The 22,261-nt window shown below is 45.0% G+C and overlaps 1 protein-coding gene across 1 annotated transcript in view; it reads right to left on the bottom strand.

Annotated features, from left to right (window-relative positions):
• The window catches only part of MYLK (myosin light chain kinase), a 246,733-nt gene that overhangs the window by 137,633 nt on the left and 86,839 nt on the right, over nucleotides 1-22,261 (bottom strand). Inside the window, exon 15 of the mRNA XM_063429182.1 lies at nucleotides 16,307-16,544. Within this exon, the coding sequence (XP_063285252.1) occupies nucleotides 16,307-16,544 (238 nt within the window). The remainder of the gene's footprint in view (nucleotides 1-16,306; nucleotides 16,545-22,261) is intronic.

The raw sequence follows: 22,261 nt of genomic DNA, 5'->3' as shown, positions 1-22,261 counted from the left end.
ATTCTATCTGTGTGGGTAATACCGTGACAGTTACCTTATTCTATCTGTGTGGATAATACCGTGACAGTTACCTTATTCTATCTGTGTGGGTAATACCGTGACAGTTACCTTATTCTATCTGTGTGGATAATACCGTGACAGTTACCTTATTCTATCTGTGTGGATAATACCGTGACAGTTACCAGATTGTATCTGTGTGGGTAATACCGTGACAGTTACCATATTCTATCTGTGTGGGTAATACAGTGACAGTTACCATATTCTATCTGTGTGGGTAATACCGTGACAGTTACCATATTCTATCTGTGTGGATAATACCGTGACAGTTACCTTATTCTATCTGTGTGGATAATACCGTGACAGTTACCTTATTCTATCTGTGTGGGTAATACCGTGACAGTTACCTTATTCTATCTGTGTGGGTAATACCGTGACAGTTACCTTATTCTATCTGTGTGGGTAATACCGTGACAGTTACCTTATTCTATCTGTGTGGGTAATACCGTGACAGTTACCTTATTCTATCTGTGTGGGTAATACCGTGACAGTTACCTTATTCTATCTGTGTGGGTAATACCGTGACAGTTACCTTATTCTATCTGTGTGGGTAATACCGTGACAGTTACCATATTGTATCTGTGTGGATAATACCGTGACAGTTACCTTATTCTATCTGTGTGGGTAATACCGTGACAGTTACCTTATTCTATCTGTGTGGGTAATACCGTGACAGTTACCATATTCTATCTGTGTGGGTAATACCGTGACAGTTACCTTATTCTATCTGTGTGGGTAATACCGTGACAGTTACCTTATTCTATCTGTGTGGGTAATACCGTGACAGTTACCATAGTCTATCTGTGTGGGTAATACCGTGACAGTTACCTTATTCTGTCTGTGTGGGTAATACCGTGACAGTTACCTTATTATATCTGTGTGGGTAATACCGTGACAGTTACCTTATTATATCTGTGTGGGTAATACCGTGACAGTTACCTTATTCTATCTGTGTGGATAATACCGTGACAGTTACCTTATTCTATCTGTGTGGATAATACCGTGACAGTTACCTTATTCTATCTGTGTGGGTAATACCGTGATAGTTAGCTTATTATATCTGTGTGGGTAATACCGTGACAGTTACCTTATTCTATCTGTGTGGGTAATACCGTGACAGTTACTGTAACGGAATGCAATGTATCAGCATACGATATCCGTTGGTACATCTAGGAAATCCACAGTCAGAGTAGAAAGCAAGGCAATATCCCCAATCCTCCCAATAACCGGACGAAACACAGTTTGGGAGTCAACTAACTCGGTTTATTCACAGGCAGCATATTTATACAGTTCCCCATGCAAGGGGTTTCCATACAGTAATTCCAGGGGATTTCTCCCAACATGCACTGTGACTTTCCCAACAGGCATTGCTGCACGAGAAGGATACTCCCACCAAAATGGACGATTAAGTGGATTATCCCCTCGTGCAGCAAAACCGACAATTGACATTAAAATCTGTAATTCACACAATATTCGGTACTTCGGAATAACTGAACGTTCGGTAGATAGCTGGGGTCGGGGCGCACACTTTGGGAGAATACCGCTCCGATCCCAGCTGATCTGACCGAACGCCGCACATAATACAGTTAAACATTAAAGTGGGTTTAAAAGTACCGAATAAGTACGGGACACATAATGTACCGAACGCGGAACTCCCGAACGCTCTAGAAGTCCAGCGGTGTTCGGATCATTGAGTAGCCGTTTTCAGTTCCAGGCTCTCGACGACCGAACACCGCTGCAGAGACAAAGGATCCAAGATGGCCGACCGCCGCATGGTCGGTAGTCGAACGACGGCCACCTAGGAGAGCCCTTAATTACCGATTGCAACAATGTTGCAACCGGGTAATTGGTGCCACACGACCTGTGAATGTGTGGTCTACCTGGGGGGTCCACATTCGTACGGCGAACGGCCAGGATAGCCGTGTTTCGCCGTATGAATGCTTTGTATGCTGGCAGCATACGGCTGTCAGCATGCGAACGGCCATAGGAAAATACATATACAGTTAACGTTACATAGTATAGCTTCAGCCTACGGACAACCTGCAATGAATATAGTCCAGAAGTGGCTAGGTTTGCCACAATGCTCCCCCAGAACCAAGCCGGCATACACAGTCTGATCCCAACGGATCGGCTTGGGGATGTCCGGGAGAGCACTCACAGATCACTTCTCGAGTTCAGTCTGTCTGGATAACCCGTCAGCGTTACCGTTTTGTTTTCCTGGCCGGTAATGGATAGTAAAGTCAAAGGGCTGCAGCGCCAAGCTCCAGCGCAGCAGCCTGGCATTGTCTCCAGACACACGGTTTAGCCACACTAACGGGTTGTGATCTGTGAGTAAGGAGAAAGGTTGTCCGTACAAATATGGCTGTAACTTTTTAAGGGCCCACACCACGGCCAGGCATTCTTTCTCGATGGCGGCGTAGCTCACTTCACGAGGCAGCAACTTGCGGCTTAAATAGGCTACGGGGTGTTCTCCGCCATCGGCTCCCACTTGGCTCAGTACTGCCCCCAATCCAAACATTGAAGCGTCTGTGTGAACAAGAAATCTTTTAGTTGGATCAGGAGCAGTTAACACAGGAGCATTAGTGAGAGCAGTCTTGAGTTGTTGGAATGCCTGCTCGCACTCTGGGGCCCAGACAACCAGTCGGGGAAGGTTCTTCTTCGTCAGGTCGGTTAGGGGTTTGGCCAGGGTGCTATAGTCAGGGACAAACTTTCTGTAATAGCCGGCTGTCCCTAAGAACGCCAGCACCTGGGTCTTAGTCCTGGGGGTAGGCCACTTGGCTACGGCCTCAATCTTGGCTGGCTCGGGCCTCTGCTGTCCACACCCTACACGGTGGCCCAGGTACTGCACCTCGGCCATACCTATGTGGCACTTGCTAGGTTTTAGCGTTAACCCGGCCTCCCCAATGCGATCTAATATCGCCCCTATATGGCGTAGGTGGTCTTCCCAGTTCTGGCTAAACACGGCTATATCGTCTAGATAGGCACAGGCATACTCCTGAAAACCGTCCAGTAGCCGATCTACCATCCGCTGAAAGGTAGCCGGAGCGTTTTTCATCCCGAAAGGCATGACCTTGAACTGGTACAGGCCAAACGGGGTGACAAACGCCGACTTGGGGATGGCGTCATCGGCTAGTGGGATCTGCCAGTACCCCTTACACAAATCAATGGTAGTGAGATACTGGCCCCGTGCCATCTTATCCAACAGCTCGTCTATCCGGGGCATCGGGTAGGCATCAGACACCGTTTTGTCATTTAGCCTCCGGTAGTCAACACAGAATCGGGTGGTGCCATCCTTTTTAGGTACCAGGACTACCGGCGATGCCCAGGGGCTATCGGAGGGTTCGATAACCCCTAGCTGCAACATTTCGTCCAGTTCGGCTTTCATATGGGTCCGGACGGATTCCGGAACCCTATATGGAGCCTGGCGCATAGGTAGCTGTCCTGGGGTCTCCACTCGGTGGGTGGCTAGCGGAGTGTACCCAGGTAAATTGGAGAAGGTAGTCCCCTTGGCTACAATCAGCGCCTGTACCTGGGCACGCTCCTGGGGGCTTAGCCGCTCCCCCAGTTGAACTCCCCGGGAGGGCTCTATCTGTTCCTCGGGTTCTAGTAGGTCGGGTAAAGGTAGATTTTCCTGATCCTCTACGGAGGAGGCACATATGGCCGTTACATCCTCTATCCTCTCATGGTAGGGTTTGAGCATGTTCACGTGGAGCATGCGTCTCTTCCCTACCCCTGAGCAGGGGCCGATCACATAGGTAGTGTCGCATCGCTGCTCCACTACCTGGTATGGGCCTTGCCAGACGGCCTGCAGCTTATCTGTGCGGACGGGCTTTAAGATCAAGACCTTCTGTCCCACCTGAAAGCTGCGGTCCCTGGCTCCTCTATCGTACCAGCGGCGCTGGCGTTGCTGGGCCGCCTGTAGGTTTGTGTGCACAGCCTGAGTCAGCGCCTCCAGACGGTCCCTGAACTCTAGGACGTATGACACGATAGGGGTCTCGTTAGTGGTACTCTCTCCCTCCCAGTGTTCCCTAATCAAGTTCAAGGGTCCTCGCACCCTCCTCCCAAACAGTAGTTCAAACGGGGAGAATCCTGTCGACTCCTGGGGGACCTCTCTATAGGCAAAGAGTAGGTGAGGTAGAAACCTCTCCCAGTCTTTGTGGGTCTCCCCGAACGTCCGAAGCATCTGCTTCAGCGTCCCGTTGAACCGTTCACAAAGCCCATTGGACTGGGGGTGGTAGGCGGAATTAACTATTGGCTTAATGCCACACACCTTCCACATATGTTGGGTAACCTCGGCCGTAAATTGGGTACCTCGGTCCGAGATTATCTCTTGGGGAAAACCTACTCGGGAAAATACCTTCATTAATGCCTCTGCTACGGTCTCAGCGTGGATATTAGAGAGGGCCACGGCTTCGGGGTATCGGGTGGCGTAGTCCACTATAGTTAAGATATACCTTTTGCCGGAGGGACTGGGTTTTGGCAGGGGACCTACGATGTCCACTGCTACTCGGCTGAAGGGTTCTGCTATGATGGGCAGGGGGCATAGCCTGGCTTTGTGGCGATCGCCTCGTTTACCTACACGCTGGCAGACGTCGCAGGAGGTGCAATATTGGCGCACATCCTGAGAGATCCCGGGCCAGAAGAAGGCATGGGTCAAACGGTATCGGGTACGGGTCATCCCTAGGTGTCCGGACAAGGGGATGTCATGAGAAATTCGCAGCAGCTCCTGTCTATACTTCTGGGGTACCACTAGCTGTTTATTAGTTAAGGTGACAGACCCCCCCACATCTTTTGCTGTGACACGGTAGAGCAACTCTCTTTCCCAGATGAACCGCTCCCCCTCTAACCCTGCTTGGTCGGTTTGTGCCCGGTCCCTATATACTTGGAGAGTGGGATCGGTCTGGACTTCGGTCGCAAAGGTAGTCGGGGTATCCCAGGACATGGGGGTCAGTTGGGGGACATGGTCTCTTACCTGAGCCTCAGAGTGCGTTGGTGTAGCCGTGGTGCGAGCCTGTTGCCGGGTGGTTACGGGAAGGGCCTCCTGGTACGGAGTCTGGGGAATAAAAGCGGAAGTCATTTGGCCCAAGTCATTCCCCAGTACAACATCAGCAGGTAAATTCTGCATCAGCCCCACTTCTACGGTCCCCTCTCCCACACCCCAATCCAAATGAACTTTGGCAGTAGGTAGCCGGTATACTGCTCCCCCGGCCACCCGTACTGCCACGGAGCCGCCAGTGTGGGTTGCGCCTGGTACCAAATGTGGTGCAACCAAAGTTAAAGTGGCTCCCGAATCCCGGAGCCCTTGCACCTCCTTTCCCTCCAGGGTCACTAGCTGCCGATGGTGCTGTCGGTTGTCGGTGGCTCGGACTGACATTACTTCGTGCAGTACCCCCAGAGGCTCCTCAATTTGAGCGCTCAGCACGTCTTGGGTGGCGGGTGCTACCTGGTAATGGTGCGCAGCAGCCCTGGGTGCCAAATTTTGTCGCACCTGGTTCCAAGCTTGTCGGCTCCGGTTTTGGGTGCACTCTCGAGAAATGTGCCCCCACTGCTTGCATGTGTGACACTGAATGTTAGCCCTGCCGTTGTATCGGGAGGGGGCTGGTGGAGTATTCAGTGCCGGCCTGTGCAGGGGTACGGTGGGGCTGGTAGGGGTAAAATTATTAGGTGGCCCTGTAATCCGAGGGAGGGCCTTAGTTTGGGCCCCGTGATGTCTCCTGGCATCAAAATGTTGATCCGCCAATTTAGCGGCTTCGGGTAGGGTGAGGGGTTTCCGGTCTCTCACCCATTCTTGTGCCTCTGGGGACAAACCATTAAAAAATTGTTCCAGCAGCATTAACTGCCTCAATTCCTCCATGTTAGTGGCGTTGCTGGCCTGTATCCAGCCTAGCGATGCTTGGTCCAGCTTGTGCGCCCATTCTGCATGAGAATCTTTCTCAGGCTTGCGCAAGCCCCGGAATTTCCGCCGGTATGCCTCTGGGGTAATAGCATACCTCTCCAAGATTGCCCTCTTCACTTTAGGGTAATCCTTACTGTCCTCTCGGGGTACAGCACGGTAGGCTTCAGCTGCCCTACCCGATAATTTGCCTGCCAGCAGCGGCACCCATACTGCGGGCTCCAAATCGTGCAGATCGCACAGCCGCTCAAAGTCCTGCAAATACCCATCAATTTCGTCCTTTTCTTCACAAAACGCTTTAAAGGCGTGATGTGGGACTTTGGGCTTTACCTGTCCGTAGGTGGAGGCAGTAACAGACTCTGCCCTAGGCGGGGTTGCTGGTGTGCTGGTCGCCATCAGATAATCCTGTACATCTGATACCATCACGGTCAGTATTTCCAGCGGTACTGGTTGCGGTAAAAACTCCAACCTGGTTCGCAGCTCTTTTTGGAATGGGGTCTCTTCCTTGGCTGGTGGGGGTGTAGCGCTGCGGGCTCGGTCTTCCTCCATCAGTTCAGCGATCAGCACAGCTTTAGACTTGTTGCTGGCTATCTTACCCCTGGCTTCCAGTAGCTCTTTTAAAGTTTGTCGCTTTAGTATGGTATAATCAATCTCCATACGAATTGCCCTTGCTTTCCTTGTTCGGTCGTTCCAGTTTCCACGAACGCTGCTTTTTCGGCTGTAAGGTTCGGATCCCGTCGCTTGCCACCAATTGTAACGGAATGCAATGTATCAGCATACGATATCCGTTGGTACATCTAGGAAATCCACAGTCAGAGTAGAAAGCAAGGCAATATCCCCAATCCTCCCAATAACCGGACGAAACACAGTTTGGGAGTCAACTAACTCGGTTTATTCACAGGCAGCATATTTATACAGTTCCCCATGCAAGGGGTTTCCATACAGTAATTCCAGGGGATTTCTCCCAACATGCACTGTGACTTTCCCAACAGGCATTGCTGCACGAGAAGGATACTCCCACCAAAATGGACGATTAAGTGGATTATCCCCTCGTGCAGCAAAACCGACAATTGACATTAAAATCTGTAATTCACACAATATTCGGTACTTCGGAATAACTGAACGTTCGGTAGATAGCTGGGGTCGGGGCGCACACTTTGGGAGAATACCGCTCCGATCCCAGCTGATCTGACCGAACGCCGCACATAATACAGTTAAACATTAAAGTGGGTTTAAAAGTACCGAATAAGTACGGGACACATAATGTACCGAACGCGGAACTCCCGAACGCTCTAGAAGTCCAGCGGTGTTCGGATCATTGAGTAGCCGTTTTCAGTTCCAGGCTCTCGACGACCGAACACCGCTGCAGAGACAAAGGATCCAAGATGGCCGACCGCCGCATGGTCGGTAGTCGAACGACGGCCACCTAGGAGAGCCCTTAATTACCGATTGCAACAATGTTGCAACCGGGTAATTGGTGCCACACGACCTGTGAATGTGTGGTCTACCTGGGGGGTCCACATTCGTACGGCGAACGGCCAGGATAGCCGTGTTTCGCCGTATGAATGCTTTGTATGCTGGCAGCATACGGCTGTCAGCATGCGAACGGCCATAGGAAAATACATATACAGTTAACGTTACATAGTATAGCTTCAGCCTACGGACAACCTGCAATGAATATAGTCCAGAAGTGGCTAGGTTTGCCACAGTTACCTTATACTATCTGTGTGGGTAATACAGTGACAGTTACCTTATTCTATCTGTGTGGGTAATACCGTGACAGTTACCTTATTCAATCTGTGTGGGTAATACCGTGACAGTTACCATATTCTATCTGTGTGGATAATACCGTGACAGTTACCTTATTCTATCTGTGTGGGTAATACAGTGACAGTTACCTTATTCTATCTGTGTGGGTAATACCGTGACAGTTACCTTATTCAATCTGTGTGGGTAATACCGTGACAGTTACCATATTCTATCTGTGTGGATAATACCGTGACAGTTACCTTATTCTATCTGTGTGGGTAATACCGTGACAGTTACCTTATTCTATCTGTGTGGGTAATACCGTGACAGTTACCATATTGTATCTGTGTGGATAATACCGTGACAGTTACCTTATTCTATCTGTGTGGGTAATACCGTGACAGTTACCTTATTCTATCTGTGTGGGTAATATCGTGACAGTTACCATATTCTATCTGTGTGGGTAATACCGTGATAGTTACCTTATTCTATCTGTGTGGGTAATACAGTGACAGTTACCTTATTCTATCTGTGTGGGTAATACCGTGACAGTTACCTTATTCTATCTGTGTGGATAATACCGTGACAGTTACCTTATTCTATCTGTGTGAGTAATACCGTGACAGTTACCTTATTCTATCTGTGTGGGTAATACCGTGACAGTTACCTTATTCTATCTGTGTGGGTAATACCATGACAGTTACCTTATTCTATCTGTGTGGATAATACCGTGACAGTTACCATATTCTATCTGTGTGGATAATACCGTGACAGTTACCTTATTCTATCTGTGTGGGTAATACCGTGACAGTTACCTTATTCTATCTGTGTGGGTAATACCGTGACAGTTACCTTATTCTATCTGTGTGGGTAATACCGTGACAGTTACCATATTCTATCTGTGTGGGTAATACCGTGACAGTTACCTTATTCTATCTGTGTGGGTAATACCGTGACAGTTACCTTATTCAATCTGTGTGGATAATACCATGACAGTTACCAGATTGTATCTGTGTGAGTAATACCGTGACAGTTACCATATTCTATCTGTGTGGATAATACCGTGACAGTTACCTTATTCTATCTGTGTGGGTAATACCGTGACAGTTACCATATTCTATCTGTGTGGGTAATACCGTGACAGTTACCTTATTCTATCTGTGTGGGTAATACCGTGACAGTTACCTTATTCTATCTGTGTGGGTAATACCGTGACAGTTACCTTATTCTATCTGTGTGGGTAATACCGTGACAGTTACCTTATTCTATCTGTGTGGGTAATACCGTGACAGTTACCTTATTCTATCTGTGTGGGTAATACCGTGACAGTTACCTTATTCTATCTGTGTGGGTAATACCGTGACAGTTACCTTATTCTATCTGTGTGGGTAATACCGTGACAGTTACCATATTGTATCTGTGTGGATAATACCGTGACAGTTACCTTATTCTATCTGTGTGGGTAATACCGTGACAGTTACCTTATTCTATCTGTGTGGGTAATACCGTGACAGTTACCATATTGTATCTGTGTGGATAATACCATGACAGTTACCATATTGTATCTGTGTGGATAATACCGTGATAGTTACCTTATTCTATCTGTGTGGGTAATACCGTGACAGTTACCTTATTCTATCTGTGTGGGTAATACCGTGACAGTTACCTTATTCTATCTGTGTGGATAATACCGTGACAGTTACCTTATTCTATCTGTGTGGGTAATACCGTGACAGTTACCTTATTCTATCTGTGTGGGTAATACCGTGACAGTTACCATATTCTATCTGTGTGGATAATACCGTGACAGTTACCTTATTCTATCTGTGTGGGTAATACCGTGACAGTTACCATATTCTATCTGTGTGGGTAATACCGTGACAGTTACCATATTCTATCTGTGTGGGTAATACCGTGACAGTTACCATATTCTATCTGTGTGGGTAATACCGTGACAGTTACCATATTCTATCTGTGTGGATAATACCGTGACAGTTACCTTATTCTATCTGTGTGGGTAATACCGTGACAGTTACCTTATTCTATCTGTGTGGATAATACCGTGACAGTTACCTTATTCTATCTGTGTGGGTAATACCGTGACAGTTACCTTATTCTATCTGTGTGGGTAATACCGTGACAGTTACCATATTCTATCTGTGTGGATAATACCGTGACAGTTACCTTATTCTATCTGTGTGGATAATACCGTGACAGTTACCTTATTCTATCTGTGTGGATAATACCGTGACAGTTACCTTATTCTATCTGTGTGGGTAATACCGTGACAGTTACCTTATTCTATCTGTGTGGGTAATACCGTGACAGTTACCATATTGTATCTGTGTGGGTAATACCGTGACAGTTACCTTATTCTATCTGTGTGGGTAATACCGTGACAGTTACCATATTCTATCTGTGTGGATAATACCGTGACAGTTACCTTATTCTATCTGTGTGGGTAATACCGTGACAGTTACCATATTCTATCTGTGTGGATAATACCGTGACAGTTACCTTATTCTATCTGTGTGGATAATACCGTGACAGTTACCTTATTCTATCTGTGTGGATAATACCGTGACAGTTACCTTATTCTATCTGTGTGGATACTACCGTGACAGTTACCTTATTCTATCTGTGTGGATAATACCGTGATAGTTACTTCTTATTAACACATTAAGGGGTTCTTATAAACTCCCCTCACAAGCTGCAGAATGCCATACCAAAATACTGGTGAGAAACCTATTATTCCAACATATACAGCAATTAATATTTTATTAATGGATACATCGAAAACATCTAGTCTGCCTGACTATATTGAAGGGTGACTTGGTTAATAGTAATAAACACAGAGGGAATGACCAGGAATCCTCGGTGTATAAAGTCCATGAATGTTTTACATGTAGTCTGCTAGATATTGTCCCAAACACATTAAACATATTGTGAGGGACTACTTCTGATGTTAATAAAGTCCTTCCAGGAGGCGTTGAGAGTTTTCTTGTTTTTTTTTTTTGCCCTGGGAACAGAATGAATTAGACCCAGCAGAACGATAATTGGCAAAAACGGTTCCTACAGCAAAAAACAAGCTTTCAACATACATTAAAGGAAAAAAGCAACCGATTGCCAGTAAGCTCTAACTATCGGCAATTTGATCTTCAGAAAAACCTTGGCTAATCAGCGCAGATTACCCGGGAAAGGCTTAGAACGTATCCTGCTGAATGTTCAGAAATCCCAGATCACGTCAGGCTCCCACACATCGCGTTTGGGGACCTTTCCCTTAGGGGTCACAGTGACAATGTTTAAAGCTGTATCATGGGAAGTCGCACTTCCTGCCATCTGTGGATCTCTAAGTTTGGCTGAAGCTCTTTCTTTAATTATACTGAGATCACTGATTACAGGAAAATCGAAGATTAGTGACTTACAGTAGGGAGATTAACTGCTGAGAAAGCACCCCAAACCCCTCTGGATTTTACTAGCACCTCGGCATGCCGGCAGGGGGGGAGGGAGGGTTGTACAGTGCTGAGTATAGGCAGGAATATTAAAATAATTATGGATCCAGAGCACCAAGAACTTAACTGCAAACAATTGGAGCCAAGGGTTACGGAGAGCTCCAAACTCAAACCAGGGGCGGATCCAGAACCTAATCTCGGGAGGGACACTGGTAGATTATTTAAAGAAACAATCCAGGCACAATAACCACGACAGCTCTCTATAATGGTTATGGTGCCAGGAGCATGGTGCCCACCGAGGGATGAGGGACAGTAGTGTGTGTGTGTGACGGGTGCAGTTTGTGTGTGTGAGGGGTGCAGTGTGTGTGTGTGAGGGGTGCAGTGTGTGTGTGTGTATTGGGAGCAGTGTGTGTGAGTATTGGGAGCAGTGTGTGTGTGAGTATTGGGAGCAGTGTGTGTGTGAATATTGGGAGCAGTGTGTGAGTATTGGGGCAGTATGTGTGTGAGTATTGCGAGCAGTTTGTGTGTGTGTATTGGGAGCAGTGTGTGTATGTGTATTGGGAGCCCTGTGTGTATGTGTATTGTGAGCAGTGTGTGTATGTGTATTGGGAGCAGTGTGTGTGTGTGAGTATTGGTAGCAGTGTGTGTGTGTGAGTATTGGGAGCAGTGTGTGAGTATTGGGAGCAGTGTGTGAGTATTGGGAGCAGTGTGTGAGTATTGGGAGCAGTGTGGGTGTGTATTGGGAGCAGTGTCGGTGTGTATTGGGAGCAGTGTGGGTGTGTATTGGGGTCAGTTTTTTGTGTGATGAGTTATTTGGGGTTGTGGGGCAGATAAATAAATATATGTTGTTTTTTTAATTAAAACAAATATTTTTTATATCCCCCCTTCCTTCTTACCTTTTCTGAGGGAGGGGGGATATTTCCTGCAATTCCTGGTGGTCCGGTGGAGAGTCCCTGGTGGTCCTAGTGGTCAGAGTAAACTCTAGTCTGCAGCTCTTGAGGCTAGAATTTACTCTGGCGAGAGCCGGAGCATTGCTTTGTTAACCGTGACAACACTCTGTGCTCGCGAGAGGAGGACGCAGGGGAGCTGCAGGCTGAGCTCCCAAGTCCTTTCCCTCCCCTGCCGGCTGCCGTCAAAGTGCCTGCGGACCGGTGAGGGACTTCACTGATCTCCCCTCCAGTTCGTGAAGGCACTTAGCAGGGCCGGCAGGGGAGAGCAAGGCATTGTTGTTTCTCGTGGGGGGAGGGGCAATTGCCCTGTTGCCCCCGCCCGGATCCGCCAGTGAGTCAAACTCACCTGATGTCCTGATGCATAATTTGCCTGAAAAGCATTAAAAACATGCTTCCCCCCTGTACCTGTACCCATTCAGCTATTTCCTATCCCTGCTAGTTAAGTGACTGTAAAGTATTCGTTGTTATTTCTGTGTTCGGGACATTTATTTGTTCTACCGAACGGAGACCACCCTGGGTAGCAATCAGAAATTAGAACACCAAGTAACCATGAAAACCGCAAGGTAAATGATTGCTTCTAGCCATCTTAGATCTCCCGAACGCGGTCAGCGGGACTTACTCATGGATTGCTTGGAAGCATTTTCGGCATGACAAACACACAAACACCCGGTCTCTATGGAAGTCTGACCAATTTCCAGTTACAGTATCAAACTGGCGTTCGGGAGTTTCAATCAACCAAATGAGGGGAGCATTCATATGGAACCAGATGCTGTGTAACTGTGGTAGTTTTCGTGTAATTCCGCACGAACGGAGACCGGCTCTTGCTACCAATTTCATGGAACTCTAACTCGGATACAACCACATGGCGAGTTGGTCAAACTTCCACACGATGCGACACGAAAACACTGAACAGATTTTTGTGAAATTTGGATATGTTACTCCTAGTATCCTCAGCTACCCAGGGATGTGGTTTTTCTATGTACATGTAGAAAGTATATTTTTAAAAAATTTGGAAAATTGTTAATGTTTCTGGCCAGCAGATAATTGAGTTTAGTATGTTGCTGAAACTCAATTATCTAGCCTAGCCCAGAAGAGGAGTCTGTTACTGTTAACATTGAATGCCTGTTGCTTCCCGTAAATCAGTCCTGTTCCAGCATTAAGCTTTGGCTCATGTGTGGGTTATTTGGCGATACCAGCGTTATTTTACCCTGTGGATTATTGGAGTTATTCTGCTATTGGGAAAAGGGGAATACTGGACGGTTATACAGATTACTACCGTCACCCCCCCTAATTAGATATATATAAAATATCTGAATTTTTACATTGTTTCCAAATCTGCAGAAAAGACATTTCATGATACTAGGTAGTCAGCCCTCTTTAAACAGGAGAAAGCAACTAAATGTAAAACATCTACCTAAGGTCGGTGTCGGACTGCTTCTAGCTGATTGCAGCCAGTAAAGTGCCGCATGCAGCCAGCAAAGCATTGAATGCAGCCAGTAAGGCATTGCGTGCGTCCAGCAAAGCGCTTCATGCAGCCAGTAAAGCTGCAGCAAGCAAATGCTTGCATGCAGCCAGCAAAGTGTTGCATGTCACCATTAAAGCATTGCATGCAGCCATTAAAGCATTGCATGCAGCCATTAAAGCATTGCATGCAGCCATTAAAGCATTGTATGCGTCCAGTAATGCGTTGCATGCAGCCAGTAAAGCGTTGCATGCGGTCAGTAAAGATGCAGCAAGTAAAGTGTCACATGCAGCCAGTAAAACATTGCATGCCCAAGATGCAGTCATCCTTTGTGATGTTTTTTATTTTTTTTATTAAAGGGGAACTTCCCTCAATTTTTTATGTTTACTTATCCCTATATTCAAAGGAACACTATAGGGTCATGAACACAAACATGTATTCCTGACCCTATAGTGTTAAAACAACCATCTGACCCCCACTTGCCCCCTAAATATTCCAGTCTGCTGTTGCTGGCTCCGCCACTGATCTGCATCCTTGGCTGACATTGTAGCGAAAGCCACTTCGCCACTGTGGTTTGGAGGGGGCTGCTTGCCCGCCTCTTACCCTGTGACTACGGTCCCTGGGCGATTTGGCCCTTTATGCACGGTATTTGGGCATACTGTGGGTTATTGGGCTGCCCCAGGATTATGGGCCCTCTCATCAGCCCATACGAAACTTAAACCCCATGGCGTTTGAACTGTGTTTGTGGCATCTAAACGCTGTTTGGATATGTTGAGCGCTCAGATCCAAGCCATCTGAGGATGGGTTGAATGTGGGGGTTCTGTTTAGTATTACAGGAGTTATGTATTTTTATGTCTTTTGGTGGTTGCTGGTAACATGTGCTTAATGGAGGCTGTGTTTGTCCCTGGATATAATTAAATCAGCTTCTCCATTGTCTCCAGGATAGAGGATTCTGGGGAACTAGTTTGAGCTTCTAAAAACCATGCTTCCAGAAGGTCAAATGTACATTTGTACTAACTTTTGAACCCCTGGTCCAATTCGTATGATTTTTGAGTATGTTGTTCCCCTGAATGGATTGATTGTGAATATGTATTTTTATGCGAATGTGATGTATATTTTGGGAGTTATGAATGTTGTGTAAAAACTGTATTTTCCCTACCTATGATAATTGTATTTCCTGTGTGTACAGATAATTAGTTTACAGGTAGAGGGGAGGGCTATGTGTGGGATGTAACTATTGTGTGATTGGTTAATGTACGTTACTGTGTGTGTCCCTCCCCTTCATGGGAGCACCTAATAAAAAGGGCTGCAAGCTAGCAGCCAGGGAGTTCTATTTTTACCCTCAACTTGAGTCCTGTCTCTTATTGGGGGAATCTGCTACAAGGGATTGCTATGCTAGGCATATTCCCTTGCTATAATCACTGAGCTCTTGTAAGAGCTTGTTCCTGCTTCGTTCTGAAGGGAGATAGCTGCAGCCTGCGGTGCTTATGGTGTCTGGTGGAGTGATTGGAGTCCTCTGGAAGCGCTAGGAGCATCTTTCAACGGAGGTACCCAGTCGGGGTGCCAGTGGATCCGTTACAGACATCATTAGAAGTTTGTATTCTAACCCAATCACAATGCTTTCTTATAGGAAAGCATTGGATTGGCTCAGATTATAAAGGAGGCAGATCAGGGAAAGAGCCAGTGCAAGCCAAACATAGCCCTGGCCAATCAGCATCTCCTCATAGAGATACATTGAATCAGTGCAACTCTATGAGGAAAGTTCAGTGTCTGCATGCAGAGGGAGGAGACACTGGATGTCAGTCACATTGTGCAGCACTGCCCCAGGAAGCACCTCTAGTAGCCATCTTAAGAGTGCCAGTGGAGGTAACCCCAGGCTGTTTAACAAATGTACATTTGTGAGGTGTGAAAAACACTTACAGAATAGAGGATAAATTAAACAATGTTTCTATTTCTCTGCCTCATTTGCCATGTTTGCCCTGGCTTTGATTAAATTTGTTAATTCATTAATACAAATTTAAACAAAAGCAGATTTTCAACGTTTTATTTAATTGTTTAAATTCCAGAGAAGTAATAGTTCCCCCTTAACCCCTTAAGGACCAAACTTCTGGAATAAAAGGGAATCATGACATGTCAGGCACGTCATGTGTCCTTAAGGGGTTAAATCCAGTAATAATAATAGTAAATAATTCACAGAAAGTACCCAGAGATGAGACCCCTTGCAGACCCCAGAATGGTGCAGATCCCATCACATGTTTATTGATCTATGATGGAACTGGGAGAAAAGGTCTGGGCACACACAGGTTTTCCAGATAACAGACTTTATAGCAACATTTTGGCTCTGCATCGTTAGGCTTGATAAGGATTTGTCGTGGTGCCGAATAAGTTGATCCATTAAAGGCTTTGATTTAATATTTTTGGATATGCCTTTCAAATGATTGTATTTTTTTATATATATATTTTTGGATAAACTTGTAAAAAATGTTTTGCAAAATATGAAAATGTTAAAAATATACCATATTAACAAATATATGAATTTATCAAAAAATACTAAAATATTTTTGGTAACATTAAATCATTTAAAAGCTTATCTAAATATATTAAAAGTCTCCAATTTGGAAGATCTCTGTGTGTCTGCCCCTTTTCCAATAATTCCCCTTTTTTGTATAAAATGTCATGGTTTGTTCTTCCTGTTACATATGATACAGTCACGTCATATAGACATGGAATGGATAATTCTTACTTTAGTTGAATTTCATAAAGTCCAGCGTCAGAGTCCTTGATGTTTCGCAGGATCAGCGTGTAGACATCTTCATTTTGAAGAATCTCCGGACTGCTCAGCTCCTGCCCATCCTTCAGCCATTGTACTTCTGGGAAAGGATCTCCAGCTATCGCGCAGGAAATCAGTCCATTCTGACCCTTCGTCAACGTCATGGGTTTCGGTCTGCTGATGAACCAAGGTTGGATCCCCTCCTGGGGTTCTGCAGGGCCAATAGGTGACAGTGACTGATTTGTTATAGGTAAGAACTGTACAGCAAATCAGAATCCTCCATCTGGTCAGAGAACCATCTATCTAGGGGATAACGTTAGAACGCTGGTCTGGGGGGCATGATCGAAAAAAGAACCTACTACCAAAGGTTTTAAATATCCCAATACGCAAACTGTCTTCCTCTATTTACAGCAGCAGCAACAGGGAGGGAGAAAGGTAACTGGGGTAAAGAAGTTTCAGTAATTAAATGTAATTAAATAGGGATCAAATACTCTTCACGTTTTGTAAGAATTGTACTAGACCTGGCAAAGAATACAATATGCCGGTGGTAACAAAAAGTATAGGGTACAGTAGCTCTAAATTAAAAACTCAACATTTCATACTTTGCACAGTACTTGGTCTACTCAGTGCTGCCTGGTTTAATGTCATCATTTTGCAGAGCTGCCGGGTTTAATGTTATAAATAGACCTGCCGGATTTAATGTTATCACTTGGCAGACCTGCCGGATTTAATGTTATGACTTGGCAGACCTGACGGATTTAATGTTATCACTTGGCAGACCTGACAGATTTAATGTTATCACTTGGCAGACCTGCCGGATTTAATATTATCGCTTGGCAGACCTGCCGGATTTAATGTTATCACTTGGCAGACCTGACGGATTTAATGTTATCGCTTGGCAGACCTGCCGGATTTAATATTATCGCTTGGCAGACCTGCCGGATTTAATGTTATCACTTGGCAGACCTGACGGATTTAATGTTATCACTTGGCAGACCTGCCGGATTTAATGTTATCACTTGGCAGACCTGACGGATTTAATGTTATAACTTGGCAGACCTGCCGGATTTAATGTTATCACTTGGCAGACCTGACGGATTTAATGTTATCACTTGGCAGACCTGACAGATTTAATGTTATCACTTGGCAGACCTGCCGGATTTAATGTTATCACTTGGCAGACCTGACGGATTTAATGTTATCACTTGGCAGACCTGCCGGATTTAATGTTATCACTTGGCAGACCTGCCGGATTTAATGTTATCACTTGGCAGACCTGACGGATTTAATGTTATCACTTGGCAGACCTGCTGGATTTAATATTATCGCTTGGCAGACCTGCTGGATTTATTATTATCGCTTGGCAGACCTGCTGGATTTATTATTATCGCTTGGCAGACATGACGGATTTAATGTTATAACTTGGCAGAGCTGCCGGATTTAATATTATCACTTGGCAGACCTGCCGGGTTTAATGTTATGACTAGGCAAAGCTGCCAGATTTAATTTTATCACTGGGCAGAGCTGCGCTTGGGCTTTGTAGAAGCGGTTTCAAAATGACTGGTAGCAGAAAGTTCCCATCTGGGCCAACTGGATCCTTTACCTTTAGCTAAGCCAAACATTCCACACTTAGACTCTGTAGCTCCGCCTAAACCAAACATTCCACATTTAAACTCTGCAGCTCTGCCTAAACCAAACATTCCACATTAAAACTTTGCAGCTCTGCCTAAACCAAACAATCCACATTTAAACTCTGCAGCTAAACTCTGCAGCTCTGCCTTAACCAAACAATCCACATTTAAACTCTGCAGCTCTGCCTAAACCAAACATTCCACATTTAAACTCTGCAGCTCTGCCTAAACCAAACAATCCACATTTAAACTCTGCAGCTCTGCCTAAACCAAACATTCCACATTAAAACTCTGCAGCTCTGCCTAAACCAAACAATCCACATTTAAACTCTGCAGCTCTGCCTAAACCAAACATTCCACATTTAAACTCTGCAGCTCTGCCTTAACCAAACATTCCACATTTAAACTCTGCAGCTCTGCCTTAACCAAACATTCCACATTTAAACTCTGCAGCTCTGCCTAAACCAAACATTCCACATTTAAACTCTGCAGCTCTGCCTAAACCAAACATTCCACATTTAAACTCTGCAGCTCTGCCTAAACCAAACATTCCACATTAAAACTCTGCAGCTCTGCCTAAACCAAACATTCCACATTTAAACTCTGCAGCTCTGCCTTAACCAAACAATCCGCATTTAAACTCTGCAGCTCTGCCTTAACCAAACATTCCACATTTAAACTCTGCAGCTCTGCCTTAACCAAACAATCCGCATTTAAACTCTGCAGCTCTGCCTAAACCAAACATTCCACATTTAAACTCTGAAGCTCTGCCTAAACCAAACATTCCACATTTAAACTCTGAAGCTCTGCCTAAACCAAACATTCCACATTTATACTCTGAAGCTCTGCCTAAACCAAACAATCCACATTTAAACTCTGCAGCTCTGCCTAAACCAAACATTCCACATTAAAACTCTGCAGCTCTGCCTAAACCAAACATTCCACATTAAAACTCTGCAGCTCTGCCTAAACCAAACATTCCACATTTAAACTCTGCAGCTCTGCCTTAACCAAACATTCCACATTTAAACTCTGCAGCTCTGCCTAAACCAAACATTCCACGTTTAAACTCTGCAGCTCTGCCTAAACCAAACATTCCACATTTAAACTCTGCAGCTCTGCCTAAACCAAACATTCCACATTTAAACTCTGCAGCTCTGCCTTAACCAAACAATCCACATTTAAACTCTGCAGCTCTGCCTAAACCAAACATTCCACATTTAAACTCTGCACCTCTGCCTAAACCAAACATTCCACATTTAAACTCTGCAGCTCTGCCTAAACCAAACATTCCACATTTAAACTCTGCAGCTCTGCCTAAACCAAACATTCCACATTAAAACTCTGCAGCTCTGCCTAAACCAAACATTCCACATTTAAACTCTGCAGCTCTGCCTAAACCAAACATTCCACATTAAAACTCTGCAGCTCTGCCTAAACCAAACAATCCACATTTAAACTCTGCAGCTCTGCCTAAACCAAACATTCCACATTTAAACTCTGCAGCTCTGCCTAAACCAAACAATCCGCATTTAAACTCTGAGCTCTGCCTAAACCAAACATTCCACATTTAAACTCTGCAGCTCTGCCTAAACCAAACATTCCACATTTAAACTCTGCAGCTCTGCCTAAACCAAACATTCCACATTTAAACTCTGCAGCTCTGCCTAAACCAAACAATCCACATTAAAACTCTGCAGCTCTGCCTAAACCAAACATTCCACATTTAGACTCTGCAGCTCTGCCTAAACCAAACATTCCACATTTAAACTCTGCAGCTCTGCCTAAACCAAACATTCCACATTTAAACTCTGCAGCTCTGCCTAAACCAAACATTCCACATTAAAACTCTGCAGCTCTGCCTAAACCAAACATTCCACATTAAAACTCTGCAGCTCTGCCTAAACCAAACATTCCACATTTAAACTCTGCAGCTCTGCCTTAACCAAACAATCCACATTAAAACTCTACAGCTCTGCCTAAACCAAACATTCCACATTTAAACTCTGCAGCTCTGCCTAAACCAAACATTCCACATTAAAACTATGTAGCTCTGCCTAAACCAAACATTCCACATTTAAACTCTGCAGCTCTGCCTAAACCAAACAATCCACATGTAAACTCTGCAGCTCTGCCTAAACCAAACAATCCACATGTAAACTCTGCAGCTCTGCCTAAACCAAACATTCCACATTTAAACTCTGCAGCTCTGCCTTAACCAAACATTCCACATTAAAACTATGTAGCTCTGCCTAAACCAAACATTCCACATTTAAACTCTGCAGCTCTGCCTTAACCAAACATTCCACATTTAAACTCTGCAGCTCTGCCTTAACCAAACATTCCACATTAAAACTATGTAGCTCTGCCTAAACCAAACATTCCACATTTAAACTCTGCAGCTCTGCCTTAACCAAACATTCCACATTTAAACTCTGCAGCTCTGCCTTAACCAAACATTCCACATTTAAACTCTGCAGCTCTGCCTAAACCAAACAATCCACATGTAAACTCTGCAGCTCCGCCTAAACCAAACAATCCACATGTAAACTCTGCAGCTCTGCCTAAACCAAACATTCCACATTAAAACTCTGCAGCTCTGCCTAAACCAAACATTCCACATTTAAACTCTGCAGCTCTGCCTAAACCAAACATTCCACATTTAAACTCTGCAGCTCTGCCTAAACCAAACAATCCACATTTAAACTCTGCAGCTCTGCCTAAACCAAACATTCCACATTAAAACTCTGCAGCTCTGCCTAAACCAAACATTCCACATTTAAACTCTGCAGCTCTGCCTTAACCAAACATTCCACATTAAAACTCTGCAGCTCTGCCTAAACCAAACATTCCACATTTAAACTCTGCAGCTCTGCCTAAACCAAACAATCCACATTTAAACTCTGCAGCTCTGCCTAAACCAAACATTCCACATTAAAACTCTGCAGCTCTGCCTAAACCAAACATTCCACATTTAAACTCTGCAGCTCTGCCTTAACCAAACATTCCACATTAAAACTCTGCAGCTCTGCCTAAACCAAACAATCCACATTTAAACTCTGCAGCTCTGCCTTAACCAAACATTCCACATTAAAACTCTGCAGCTCTGCCTTAACCAAACATTCCACATTAAAACTCTGCAGCTCTGCCTAAACCAAACATTCCACATTTAAACTCTGCAGCTCTGCCTAAACCAAACATTCCACATTAAAACTCTGCAGCTCTGCCTTAACCAAACATTCCACATGTAAACTCTGCAGCTCTGCCTTAACCAAACATTCCACATTAAAACTCTGCAGATCTGCCTAAACCAAACAATCCACATTTAAACTCTGCAGCTCTGCCTTAACCAAACATTCCACATTTAAACTCTGCAGCTCTGCCTAAACCAAACATTCCACATTTAAACTCTGCAGCTCTGCCTAAACCAAACATTCCACATTTAAACTCTGCAGCTCTGCCTTAACCAAACATTCCACATTTAAACTCTGCAGCTCTGCCTTAACCAAACATTCCACATTAAAACTATGTAGCTCTGCCTAAACCAAACATTCCACATTTAAACTCTGCAGCTCTGCCTTAACCAAACATTCCACATTTAAACTCTGCAGCTCTGCCTTAACCAAACATTCCACATTTAAACTCTGCAGCTCTGCCTAAACCAAACAATCCACATGTAAACTCTGCAGCTCTGCCTAAACCAAACAATCCACATGTAAACTCTGCAGCTCTGCCTAAACCAAACATTCCACATTAAAACTCTGCAGCTCTGCCTAAACCAAACATTCCACATTTAAACTCTGCAGCTCTGCCTAAACCAAACATTCCACATTTAAACTCTGCAGCTCTGCCTAAACCAAACAATCCACATGTAAACTCTGCAGCTCTGCCTAAACCAAACATTCCACATTAAAACTCTGCAGCTCTGCCTAAACCAAACATTCCACATTTAAACTCTGCAGCTCTGCCTAAACCAAACATTCCACATTTAAACTCTGCAGCTCTGCCTAAACCAAACAATCCACATTTAAACTCTGCAGCTCTGCCTAAACCAAACATTCCACATTAAAACTCTGCAGCTCTGCCTAAACCAAACATTCCACATTTAAACTCTGCAGCTCTGCCTTAACCAAACATTCCACATTAAAACTCTGCAGCTCTGCCTAAACCAAACATTCCACATTTAAACTCTGCAGCTCTGCCTAAACCAAACAATCCACATTTAAACTCTGCAGCTCTGCCTAAACCAAACATTCCACATTAAAACTCTGCAGCTCTGCCTAAACCAAACATTCCA

Source organism: Pelobates fuscus, chromosome 8 (assembly GCF_036172605.1).
Source record: "Pelobates fuscus isolate aPelFus1 chromosome 8, aPelFus1.pri, whole genome shotgun sequence".
NCBI lineage: Eukaryota > Metazoa > Chordata > Amphibia > Anura > Pelobatidae > Pelobates > Pelobates fuscus.
Note: the sequence above shows the minus strand (reverse complement) of the source record. Positions and strands in the feature narration are given on the sequence as shown.